At 43.4% G+C, this 13,695-nt stretch overlaps 1 protein-coding gene across 2 annotated transcripts in view; it reads right to left on the reverse strand.

The window, feature by feature from the left end:
• LOC139547539 (protein IWS1 homolog) overlaps positions 1 to 13,695 on the reverse strand; it is a 33,190-nt gene that overhangs the window by 839 nt on the left and 18,656 nt on the right. Inside the window, exons 10-15 of one of the 2 annotated variants that reach the window (XM_071356420.1) lie at positions 6,897 to 7,026; positions 6,668 to 6,785; positions 6,244 to 6,355; positions 2,637 to 2,696; positions 1,127 to 1,183; positions 924 to 1,035 (exon numbers count right to left, since the gene is read on the reverse strand). In XM_071356420.1, the coding sequence (XP_071212521.1) occupies positions 924 to 1,035; positions 1,127 to 1,183; positions 2,637 to 2,696; positions 6,244 to 6,355; positions 6,668 to 6,785; positions 6,897 to 7,026 (589 nt within the window). The remainder of the gene's footprint in view (positions 1 to 923; positions 1,036 to 1,126; positions 1,184 to 2,636; positions 2,697 to 6,243; positions 6,356 to 6,667; positions 6,786 to 6,896; positions 7,027 to 13,695) is intronic. The other variant, XM_071356421.1, reaches the window with a different exon arrangement.

A 13,695-nucleotide genomic window follows, 5' to 3' on the forward strand; every position in this document is an offset into this window, starting at 1 on the left:
TACAAGCCTAGCGAGCAAGGTTACTGACACACAAACACACTCGCATCAAATTTGGAATGTTCTGTCGATCTGATATTTCTCGTTGAGCTTCGCAACCATAGCACTTAAAACTCTGAACACTAAGTTGAATAGTAACACATTCCCACCATGCTGGACACAAACTCAAGCAACGATGGTATAGCCTAATGTCTTAAAACCAGGGAAGTTCAAATGTCACAGCTCAAGCAGTGTGTAGTACTGTGTGTTATATGTTTTAAACAGGGGACTCATTAGGCGGCTGGGCAACAGCGTGCAGAACCGTTTGACTTGGTAAGTGGTGGGATGGTTTCACTCCAGTCCACACTGCACACAGTGGCCCTGGGTAGAAGTTACCATCAGCTTACCCTCTCTCATTCCCAACATTCACCATTAGTGGGGGTAACCGTTAGCTGACCTAAGATCAGTGTCTATGGGCAACTTTGTCCTACCCAGGACCAGCAAAAGACATGCAGGTGGCACTTACTGCCCCGTGTGGTGACAGTAGGAATTACAGGGGCATGCCATTGCCGTCCACATTGATCTTCACCGCCGTGATGCGCCGCTGTGACCTCTGCTGGGCGATGCGACGCTTGTGCTTTTCCAATCGGCTTATCCCTTTCTTAAAGCATGTCTACAGTCGGGAACCAATCACATTCAGCTCCTTACCGATGCCCACGTCATGTAGTGACAAAACATCTAACAAGCTACAGTTCAGACCCAGTTCACAGTCACAACTAAGGTAACTTAGCTAAAATGACCTGGAAACGGTTATGTGCGGAATCCAGGATTTCAGGTTGGAGAAGAAAATTGGTCTGATTTAGACAGTTAAAAGAAATGGGAAAACTATCAAGGGGTCCTTTCTCCTCCCTTCTCCCAGGCAGATAGCTGGACGGACAAACACTCACTGCTCTGGATTCGCTCTCCACGTTCCATTTGGGCCGCACGACGTAGTCCTTGTTGGATGGCATGGGCACCCTGGCCCGGGCACAGAATCCAGGGTCGCCTGGGCGTAGAGCTCTGTCGGGCAACAAACACAGGAGGGGTGTCAGCAGAGAGCAACACAGACAACGGACTCAGACACACACAACATGTGATGGCCACTACTCACTTCTCTTCTCCCGTCAGCACTTTCTCCAGGTCTCTATGAGGAGTCTGTCCCCCTGAGCTGTAGAGAGAGGGAGGGAGAGCGAGATGGGAAGAGAGACAGAATTGACAGAGTCTGAGTGACCACTGACTGACCTGGCCACACACAGTTAACCAACAGTAAGGGTGTCGCTAGCACTCTGCACACTGGTCTTAACACATGCCGTTACTGCCACTTCCCTGTTCAAAGGTTAGTGTTTGAGAATAGTAGAAAAAGACAGTACCAGTATGAAGACGGGCAGAAACTGCTCCATCGATAAAAATCCCTGATCATGCTTGTAGGCGATGTCATGGCGACGTCGGCTGGCTAAGCTCATGCGCAGAAACACATCATCGGGTCTAACGGTCGTCTCGTGCCGAACTGCGCACGTGCTGCATGTCATATCGAAGGCACACCTTTGATATGTTGTTTTTGAGTCAAATTAAAACGTGTCAGTTGGTCACTTCCACAAGGTTGCAGGAATAACTACGTAAGACATTGGCTCGAATCTAGGCTGTGCCTTTAGATTTCAAGAAAATTAACTAAGGAAGAATTTTCCCCCTTCTCTCATTGACTTCTCAAACCCCAAACCCCGGTCTGGTTTGCTTGGACAGTTTCGCAAGCGTTCCCGGGAAGTCTCAAGATGTTGCACCTCTGGGTTTAGAAACTCTACGGTGATTATGTACTTATAAAAAAACATTTTGATAGATGACTAATCGCCCCCCTTTTGGCACTGCTTTGGTGGAATTATCCACTCTGTCGAGACAACATTACCCTCGAGTTGTGTATATAACATTTAATGAAATAGGTTATAGCAAATTTACTCTGAATGTCACTCATGTACTGCCCTGCTGTGGCTGCCCGGATTGACTCAGTTCCTTAGGTCCTAACATAAGTGTATTAATAAAGCATTGAACTCTAACACACAATGCACACCCAAACAAAACGTACTGGCTACATACAGGCTATATGAAGAAATACCAAAAAAAAAAAAAAAGATGTTTATTCCTGAACTGGGGAGAGATGTCATTTGAAGAGCAAGAGGATATGAAGTACACAGAGGTTAGGGTTTAAAGGTCAGCGGGAGGGCAAATGGCCAGACAACCTTCACTGCTAACTGAGGAAGAGAGCCATAGCTATACTCTGCTTTGTGCCAAGATCGAAGCCCTGGCCCAGTGACGCGTTTTAGCTTCTGACAGACATGGTAAGAGTTACAACGGCAAACACTGCTCCAACATGGTTAAAATGAAGAGAATCTCCCACACAAACAACACGCTTACAAAGCAGCCTTTCTAACCCTCAACACTAACACTGCTCAAAATGAAGCCATACTCACAAGAAAGCCTCAGTAACTCTAGGCTCAATCTGACTCTTCTAGTATCATTCATACCAACAACTATCATTGTCTCTGGGGGGAAAAAACAACCTGGGGGGGTTGAACATCTGACTGCAGCCAAAGTCACTCGTGTGGCGGAGCAATCATGCAACCATGAACCTGAGTTGCTGCGGGGAGAAGACATCCGGTTCCTTGGACCTCTCCATCTTTTGGGGCTGACTGGGGGGGGGGGGGGGGGGGACGACGACACCACGTTGGGAAGTAGACAGTCATGGAGAGAGAGGGGGGATTTGACAAAGATGAGCAGAGTGACACAGTGAAAGGAGGAGTGTGAGGACTGAAAAGTGGATGAATGACAGACAGGCAGGAGGAATAGATAGGAACAGTGGGACAATGAGCTGGAAAGGGTGGGAGGGGGTTGGTTGGAGTGAACAGATCATGTCTACTGTGATCACGAGACAACTGCATGCATGTGTTTAAGGGGGTATATTGTATAACAAGTGAGTGTATGTGTGAGACATCTATGAGTGTGTGTTAACTGTTTCCATTAGCCGGCAAGGCTTTCATCCGCTGAAAAAAATGAAGCCGATAAAAATGACCCGGAGAAACAAAATCCCATTGCAAAATAATGCGTTTTATTAATTGATGAAAATACCAGTTGACAGTCATGCTTATCGGTCTATAGGTTAATTTGCATAATTTAGTGAAATTAAATTGGCCTGTGTGTATTTTCGTTAGTATCTTATTTATCCAACTATCACCGCCTATATCGTGCAGGATTTCTCCTGCAGCTCCTCAGTTGGTTGCTGTTGGAGTAAAACGTGCTTTTATAATAAGCCCATTTACTGCGCAACAATTCTAAATGCAAATCGCGTGTTTAAAACCGTTTTGGTGCACGATTGAAAAGGACTATTTTTATTTCTCAACTGGTAGTTGAAGCACAACTATTTACCATTCAAGTGCAGGAAACAGGCTACCAGCGCATCACCCACCAACTTACAATATGAGCTAGAGGCAGTATGCATTATGAAAATATAATTAATCGTTTGAAACCTGAATTTATTTCATATTATGAGGCATGTCTTACCTTGCTTCAAAGTAGCCTATAGGCTAAATTCAAGCATAGAAACTTGGGAGGAAATTATTTTATAAAGACTTCATAGGCAGTGCAGTGCGTGAGTTTCAAGTTGAGGGAAGCATGCAATTTATCCTACCATTTCTACGTGCTAGTTTTGATTTTCACAGGAGCATTTTCGTGGAACAGTTTCATTGCAATAACGTTTTCTTTCTTAAAATCATTGTCAAGTGGTTAATCATAAAAATCTGAATTAAAATTATACAAATCTGAAAGTTAACTCAACTAATGCGAGATCACCAGCCTCTGCCATATGGACACATTGACACACCGTGATCCATTGGCGGCTGAAGAAATGAGCGCATGGAATTTATAGCCTATAGGCCAATGCAGCAGTAGGCCTATAATTTCCATTGCTCTTTCACACAGAGGATTGGTGATTATCGAGGGGGAGACTGTTGATAAGATATTTCAAAATAGCTTACTGTGAGGAACTATAATTGTAATATATTATCATTCTGCAGGCCAGGTACTTGTACGTGTGCTCAGGTGCACATACTTCCTCAACATTATCAGGACAGAGATACCAGACATGCTCATCACTCACGTGGAGCACCACAAACAAAAGACAATGGATTTTTTTTGTTGATAAATCTCCTAAATTATGGTTATAAGATAAACCGTGTAGCAGGTAGTGAACTCCGTAAACAACGTTTCAACTTCGAGAATGAGAACGGTAAAATTACTAATTAATAAAAATAAAAATAACAGAGCAAACAAGATACACAATGAAACAATTGCCATACCCCCCCCCCCCCCTTCTTGTCTCAACATTATAAATTATACTCGAGACACTATCGGCACACATATTTTAGATGCTTTTCACTGACCGACGCAACTCAATCAGCTAGGGCTATTGCCACGTGCGCTATCCAAACTGCTTGTGATTTGAAACAATCCGCAGCTATTTTTTTTTAAAGAAGCTAATGAGCCTCGATTCAGAACTTTCGTGAAATATCACAGCACAGCTGAAAAATATATGGCAAATAGAAATCAAAACTGGATGGTGTTCAGAGATAGACGGGAGGGGTTGAGCGAAGCGTAAATGGGACTAAAAATAACTAAAGTTCATATACATTTTACAGACACAGCATATATATTACATTCAGTGCATTCAGAAAGTATTCAGACACCTTGACTTTCCATTTTGTTAGGAAACATCGTTGTCAAAAACATTTATCAAATCTACACACAATACCCCATAATGACAAAGCAAAAACAGGTTTTTAGAAATGTTTGCAAATGTATTCAAATAAAAAACGTAAATATCATATGTATTCAGACCCTTCACTCAGTACTTTGTTCAAGTACATCTGGAAGCGATTACAGCCTCGAGTCTTGGGTATGATGCTATAAGCTTGGCACATCTGTAGTTGTAGAATTTCTCCCATTCTTCTCCGCACAAACCCCCCCCATCTCTGTCAGGTTGGATGGGGAACTTTGCTGCACAGCTATTTTCAGGTCTCTCCAGAGATGTTTGAATCGGGTTCAAGTACGGGCTCTGGCTGGGCCACACTCCTGCGTTGTCTTGGCTGTGTAACTTTGGGTGGTTGTCCTATTGGAAGGTGAACCTTCACCCCAGCCTGAGGACCTGAGCGCTCTAGAGCAGGTTTTCATCAAGGAGCTTTATGTATTTTGCTCCGATCAACTTTCCCTCGATCCTGACTAGTCTCCCAGACCCTGCCGCTAAAAAACATCTCAGCATGATGCTGCTACCACCATGCTTTACCGTAGGGATGGTGCCAGGTAGAATCCTATTTTTTCAATACATTTTAGAATAAGGCTGTAACGTAACAAAATCGGAATACTTTCCGGAGGCACTGCAGGTTCAGAACAAGTCAGTTCGTCAAATTCCTGCCCTGCTAGAGCTGATTCGGTCAACTGTAAGTGCTGTTGTTCTGAAGTGGAAACGTCTAGGAGCAACAACGGCTCAGCCGTGAAGTGGTAGGCCACACAAGCTCACAGAACGGGGCAGGCGAGTGCTGAAGAAAGTAAAAATAGTCTGTCCTCAGTTGCAACACTCACTCCCGAGTTCCAAACTGCCTCTGGTAGCAGTCAGCACAACAACTGTTCATCTGGATCTTCATGAAATGGGTTTCCATGGTGGAGCAGCCGCACACAAGCCTTAGATTACCATGCACAATGCCAAGTGTCGACTTGAGTGGTGTAAAGCTCGCCGCCATTGGACTCTGGAGCAGTGGAAACGCATTCTCTGGAGTAATGAATCACGCTTCTTCATCTGGCAGTTTGACAGACTAATCTGGGTTTGGCGGATGCCAGGAGAACGCTACCTGCCCCAATGCATAGTGCCAACTGTAAAGTTAGAAAAATCTTTAGATTTTAATCTCTGTCACATATCATAACCGCTATCAGGTGAACTGTTTAGAAAGGTGTTTTCCCGCAAATTGCATTTCGATAAAAGTTTGAAAATGCTTTATTGTCCTCTTTAATACATGAGTTGCAATAATCTAAATGTGATATCTATCCTTCTGAGCGCTGTTGGTGTACGCTCTAATAGGTTATGCACCCAATGCATATGGGTCCGGTAAATAAATAAAAATCTTCCTGGTCACGTTTTCCAGCTCCACATTGTACTAACGGAAACCCCGGGGTGTGTGTGCGCACATTTACCTGAGGCGTCTTTTTTGCGGCATCTGCTGGTCGAGGTCTCTCTGTTGTCTCTCCTCGCGCGTCATGCCCTTGTAGTTAGACGTCAGGCCAAAGATGGGCCTGGACCACTCGTCTGTACAGACACGGCAAGTATCAATACCCACTATCAATACTAAAACTCTAGCAATAACATCAACACTCAAACCTCTACAGAGGGGCCGTGTCCCATTGCTACATGCTAACTAGAAGCTGCTGGAACTTGAAAAAAACAACACTATGAAACAGTTGAGTGAAAATGAGAGAATCCTTATAACCCTTTAATGACACAATTCATTCTTTACTTGACTCAGTCTGACAATACTTGGTCAGCTATTACTTCAGCCAGATGCACATTATTAAATGCACATCTGATATGTTTTTGAGTATAGGTATGTAGGGGACTTACTGATGAGTTTGAGGGCGAGGTCCTTGTTGGGGCGCGACTCCTTGGGGTGTTTGTATAGGAACATGACGGCTCGGCCTATCCCGCTGTGTTTGAGAGTCTCCTGACTCACACTGGGGAGCTGGGGGGAGAACGGACAACCAATTGAAAACACAGGTCTTTATAAATATTAAAAACCATGGTGACGTCTCGGGGCGGGGGGGGTTGCGGAAATGGGATCCCTAGCACTTACTTCCTGTAGAATCTTGAGGAGATCCTCTCTGATTTTGAGGGCCGGAAGACTCTTATCTGGCAGCGGGCCGATCCACTCCTTGATAGCCGACATCACCCCGCTGTCGATGAACGTCTCCTTGAGGTCTTGCCTGAACGCACACATACGTCAGACCATATACGCATCCAAAACACCAAATCACCTATGTGCTACATGAAAACTCAATGGTACTACATTTTATTTTAAACTCTAATCATTCAGTCAGAGTTAAAAAAATATATACATATATAAAATACACACACAGTTGAAGTCGGAAGTTTACATACAGGTTGGAGTTGGAGTCATTAAAACTTGTTTTTCAACCACTCCACAAATTTCGCATTAACAAACTATAGTTTTGGCAAGTCGGTTAGGACATCTACTTTGTGCATGACAAGTACATTTTCCAACAATTGTTTAAAGACAGATTATTTCACTGTATCACAATTCGAGGTGTACCTGTGGATGTATATCAAGGCCTACCTTCAAACTCAGTGCCTCTTTGCTTGACATCATGGGAAAATCAAAAGAAATCAGCCAAGACCTCAGAAAAAAAATTGTAGACCTCCACAAGTCTGGTTCATCCTTGGGAGCAATATCCAAATGCCTGAAGGTACCCCGTTCATCTGTACAAACAATAGTACCAAATTATAAACACAATGGGACCATTCAGTCATCATACCGCTCAGGAACGAGACACATTCTGTCTCCTAGAGATGAACGTACTTTGGTGATCAATCCCAGAACAACAGCAAAGGCCCTTGTGAAGATGCTGGAGGAGTTCTATATCGACATAACCTGAAAGGCCACTCAGCAAGGAAGAAGCCACTGCTGCAAAACCGCCCAAAAAAAGCCAGACTACGGTTTGCAACTGCACATGGGGACAAAGATTGTACTTTTTGGAGAAATGTCCTCTGGTCTGATGAAACAAAAATAGAACTGTTTGGCCATAATGACCATCATTATGTTTGGAGGAAAAAGGGGGAGGCTTGCAAGCCCAAGAACACCATCCCAACCGTGAAGCACGAGGGTGGCAGCATCATGTTGTGGGGGTGCTTTGTTGCAGGAGGGACTGGTGCACCTCACAAGATAGATGGCATCATGAGGAAAGGAAAATTATGTGGATATATTGAAGCAACATCTCAAGACATCAGTCAGGAAGTTATAGCTTGGTTGCAAATGGGTCTTCCAAATGAACAATGACCCCAAGCCAAGCATACTTCCAAAGTTGTGGCAAAATGGGTTAAGGACAACAAAGTCAAGGTATTGGAGTGGCCATCACAAAGCCCTGACCTCAATCCTATAGAAAATTTGTGGACAGAACTGAAAAAGCATGTGCGAGCATGGAGGCCTACAAACCTGACTCAGTTACACCAGCTCTGTCAGGAGGAATGGGACAAAATTCTCCCAACTTACTGTGGGAAGCATGTGGAAGGCTACCCGAAACGTTTGATCCAAGTTCAACAATTTAAAGGAAATGCTACCAAATACTAATTCAGTGTATGTAAACTTCTGACCCACTGGAAATGTGATGAAATAAATCATTCTCTCTACTTTTATTCTGACATTTCACATTCTTAAAATAAAATTGGTGATCCTAACTGCACGAAGAAAGATAATTTTTACTAGGATTAAATGTCAGGAATTGTGAAAAACTGAGTTTAAATGTATTTGGCTAAGCTGTATGTAAACTTCCGACTTCAACTGTACATGCACATATATACATACAAACACATACACACACAGAACCAGTCAAAAGTTTGGAGACACCTATTCAAGGGTTTTCCTTTGTTTTTACCATTTTCTACATTGTAGAATAATAGTGAAGACATCAAAACTATGAAATAACACATATGGAATCATGTATTAACCAAAAAAGTGTTAAAGAAAACATTTATATTTTAGATTCTTCTAAGAAGCCAACCTTTGCCTTGATGACAGCTTTGCACACTCTTGGCATTCTCTCAACCAGCTTCACCTGTAATGCTTTTCCAACAGTCTTGAAGGAGTTCCCACATATGCTGAGCACTTGTTGGATGCTATTCCTTCACTCTGCAGTCCAACTCATCCCAAACCATCTCAATTGGGTTGAGGTTGGATGATTGTGTAGGCCAGGTCATCTGATGCAGCACTACATCACTCTCCTTGGTCAAATAGCCCTTACACAACCTGGAGGTGTGTTGGGTCATTGTCCTGTTGAAAAAGAAATGATAGTCCCACTAAGTGCAAACCAGATGGGATGGCGTATCGCTGTGGTAGCCATGCTGGATAAGTAAGCCTTGAATTCTAAATAAATCACAGACAGTGTCACCAGCAAAGCACCCCCACGCCATCACACCTTCTCCATGCTACAGAGGGAACCAGACATGCAGAGATCATCCGTTCACTTACTCTGCGTCTCACAAAGACACAGTGGTTGGAACCAAAAATCTCAAATTTAGACTCATCAGAACAAAAGGACAGATTTCCACCGGTCTAATGTCCATAGCACATGTTTCTTGGTCTAGGCAAGTCTCTTCTTATTGGTGTCCTTTAGTAGTGGTTTCTTTGCAGCAATTTGACCATGAAGGCCTGATTCACACAGCCTCCTCTGAACAGTTGATGTTGAGATGTGACTGTTAGATGAACTCTGAAGCATTTATTAGGGCTGCAATTTCTGAGGTGCAGTTAACTCTAATGAACTTATCCTCTGCTGCAGAGGATAAGTTCAATAGAGTTAACTGTCCTAGATCACTTCTATGCTCGCTTCGAGGCAAGCAACACTGAGGCATGCATGAGAGCATCAGCTGTTCCGGACGACTGTGTGATCACGCTCTCCGTAGCTGACGTGAGTAAGACCTTTAAACAGGTCAACATACACAAGGCTGCGGGGGCAAACGGATTACCAGGACGTGTGCCCCGGGCATGTGCTGACCAACTGGCAGGTGTCTTCACTGACATTTTCAACATGTGCCTGATTGAGTCTGTAATACCAACATTTTTCAAGCAGACCACCATAATCCCTGTGCCCAAGAACACAAAGGCAACCTGCCTAAATGACTACAGACCCGTAGCACTCACGTCCGTAGCCATGAAGTGCTTTGAAAGGTTGGTCATGGCTCACATCAACACCATTATCCCAGAAACCCTAGACCCACTCCAATTTTCATACCGCCCAAACAGATCCACAGATGATGCAATCTCTATTGCACTCCACACTGCCCTTTCCCACCTGGACAAAAGGAACACTTATGTGAGAATGCTATTCATTGACTACAGCTCAGCGTTCAACACCATAGTACCCTCAAAGCTCATCACTAAGCTAAGGATCCTGGGACTAAACACCTCCCTCTGCAACTGGATCCTGGACTTCCTGACGGGCCACCCCCAGGTGGTGAGGGTAGGTAGCAACACATCTGCCACGCTGATCCTCAACACTGGAGCTCCCCAGGGGTGCGTGCTCAGTCACCTGTACTCCCTGTTCACCCACGACTGCATGGCCAGGCACGACTCCAACAACATCATTAAGTTTGCAGACGACACAACAGTGGTAGGCCTGATCACCGACAACAACGAGCGAGCCTATAGGGAGGTCAGAGACCTGGCCGGGTGGTGCCAGAATAACAACCTAACCCTCAACATAACCAAGACTAAGGAGATGATTGTGGACTACAGGAAAAGGAGGACCGAGCACGCCCCCATTCTCATCGACGGGGCTATAGTGGAGCAAGTTGATAGCTTCAAGATCCTTGGTGTCCACATCAACAAACTAGAATGGTCCAAACACACCAAGACAGTCGTGAAGAGGGCACGACAAAGCCTATTCCCCTCAGGAAACTAAAAAGATTTGGCATGGGTCCTGAGATCCTCAAAAGGTTCTACAGGTTCTGCAACATCGAGAGCATCCTGACCGGTTGCATCACTGCCTGTATATAGCCTGTCTTTTTTACTGTTGTTTTTATTTCTTTACCTACCTATTGTTCACCTAATACCTTTTTTTTTTGCACTATTGGTTAGTAAGCATTTCACTGTAAGGTCTACTACACCTGTTGTATTCAGCGCACGTGACAAATAAACTTCGATTTGATCTGATCTCTAGGTCTTCCTTTCCTGTGGTGGTCCTCATGACAGCCAGTTTCATCATAGTGTCTGATGGTTTTTGTGACTGCACTTGAAGAAACTTTCAAAGTTCTTGAAATATTCCGGATTGACTGAGCTTCAGGTCTTAAAGTAATGATGGACTGCTTATTTGAGCTGTTCTTGCCATAATACAGACTTGGTATTTTACCAAATAGGGCTATCTTCTGTATACCATCCCCTACCTTGTCACAACACAACTGATTGGCTCAAACGCATGAAGGAAAACATTCCACAAATTGACTTCTAACAAGGCACACCTGTTAATTGAAATGCATTCGAGGAGACTACCTCATGAAGCTGGTTGAGTGAATGCCAAGTGTGCAAAGCTGTCATCAAGGCAAAGTGTGGCTACTTGAAGAATCTCAAATATATTTTGATTTGTTCAAAAGTTTTTTTGGTTACTACATGATTCCATATGTGTTAGTTCATAGTGTTGATGTCTTCACTATTATTCTACAATGTAGAAAATAGTAAAAATAAAGAAAAACCCTGAAATGAGTAGGTGTCCAAATTTGACAGGTACTATATACACACACCAAGTACACATTAAACATTAAGAACACTTGCTCTTTCCATGACAGACTGACCAGGTGAATCTATTATCCCTCATTGATGTCACTTGTTAAATCCACTTCAAAATCAGTAGAGATGAAGGGGAGGAGACAGGTTAAAGATACAATTTTTTAAAGCCTTCAGACATGGATTGCGTATGTGTACCACTCAGAGGGTGAATGGGCAAGACAAAAGATTAAAGTACCTTTGAACGGGGTATGGTAGTAAGTTGCAGGCACACCTGTTTAAGTGTCAAGATCTGCAACGCTGCTGGCGTCCTCACGCTGAACAATTTCCTTTGTGTATCAAGAATTGTCCACCACCCAAAGGACATCCAGCCAACTTAACTGTGGGAAGCATTGGAGTGAACATGGGCACTTTCCCTGTGGAATGCTTTCGAAACCTTATAGAGTACATGACCCGATGAATTGAAGTTGTTCGTAGGAAAAAAAGGGGGTGGAACTCAATATTAGGAAGGTGTCCCTGTTTTGTACACTCAGAGTGTGTGTGTGTGTGTGTGTGTGTATACATATATATATAATAACACATCTAAACACACACAAACAGTTCAAAAGTTTGGGGTCACTTAGAAATGTCCTTGTTTTTGATCAGAAATACAGTGTAGACATAGTTAATGTTGTAAATGACTACTGTAGCTGGAAACGGCAGATTTTTTTATGGAATATTTACATAGGCGTACAGAGGCCCATTATCAGCAACCATCACTCCTGTGTTCCAATGGCACGTTGTGTTAGCCTTTTAAAATGACAAACTTGTATTAGCTAATTGATCATTAGAAAACACTTATTTTAATGGACATATTTTGTTGCTTTTCTTTAAAAAAAAAAAATGTAAAAAGAGGAAATTTCTAAGTGACCCCAAACTTTTGAACGGTAGTGTATATAAACACACACACACACTACCTTCAGAAAGTGTTCAGACCCCTTGACTTTTTCCACATTTTGTTACATTACAGCATTATTCAAAAATGTATTAAATAATCTCAGCAATCTACACATAATGCCAAAGCACTTAAAAAAAAAAAATGTTTATGTTTGCACATGAAATAGAAAACAGAATTACCTTATTTACATAAGTATTCAGACCCTTTGCTATGAGACTCGAAATTGAGCTCAGGTGCATCCTGTTTCCACAACTTGATTGGAGTCCACCTGTGGTAAATTCAATTGATTGGACATGATTTGGAAAGGCACACACCTGTCTATATAAGGTACCACAGTTGACAGTGCAGGTCAGAGCAAAAACCAAGCCATGAGGTCGAAGGAATTGTCCGTTGAGCTCCGAGACAGGATTGTGTCGATGCACAGATCGGGGGAAGGGTACACAAAAATGTCACGCTTGGAGTATGCCAAAAGGCACCTAAAGTCTCTCAGACCATTACAAACCAGATTATCTGGTCTGATGAAACCAAGATTTAACTCTATGGCCTGAATGACATGGGTCAGGTCTGGATGAAACCTGGCACCATCCCGACAATGAAGCAGAGGTGGCAGCATCATGCTGTGGGGATGTTTTTCAGCGACAGGGACTGGGAGACTAGTCAGGATGGAGGGAAGAATGAACGGAGCAAAGTAGAAAGATCCTTGATGAAAACCTGCTCCAGAGCACTCAGGACCTCAGACTGGGGCGAAGGTTCACCTTCCTACAGGACAACATCCCTAAGCACACAGCCAAAACAATGCAGGTGTGGCTTCGGGACAAGTCTCTGAATGTCCTTGAGTGGCCGAGCCAGAGGCAGGACTTGAACCTGATCTAACATCTCTGGAGATCTGAAAATAGCTGTGCAGCGACGCTCCCCATCCAACCTGACAGAGCTTGAGAGGATCTGCAGAGAAGAATGGGAGAAACTCCCCAAATACAGGTGTGTCAAGCTTGTAGCATCATACCCAAGAAGACTCTAGGCTGTATGCGCTGCCAAAGGTTCTTCAACAAAGTACTGAGTTAAGGGTCTATATAAAAAAATGGAAAAAATGGAAAACATTTGCAAATATTTCAAAAAAACTGTTTTTGCTTTGTCATCATGAGGTATCATGTGTAGATTTATGAGGGGAAAAAACGATTTAATCAATTTTAGAATAAGGCTCTAACG

Source organism: Salvelinus alpinus, chromosome 21 (genome assembly GCF_045679555.1).
Source record: "Salvelinus alpinus chromosome 21, SLU_Salpinus.1, whole genome shotgun sequence".
Lineage (NCBI taxonomy): Eukaryota > Metazoa > Chordata > Actinopteri > Salmoniformes > Salmonidae > Salvelinus > Salvelinus alpinus.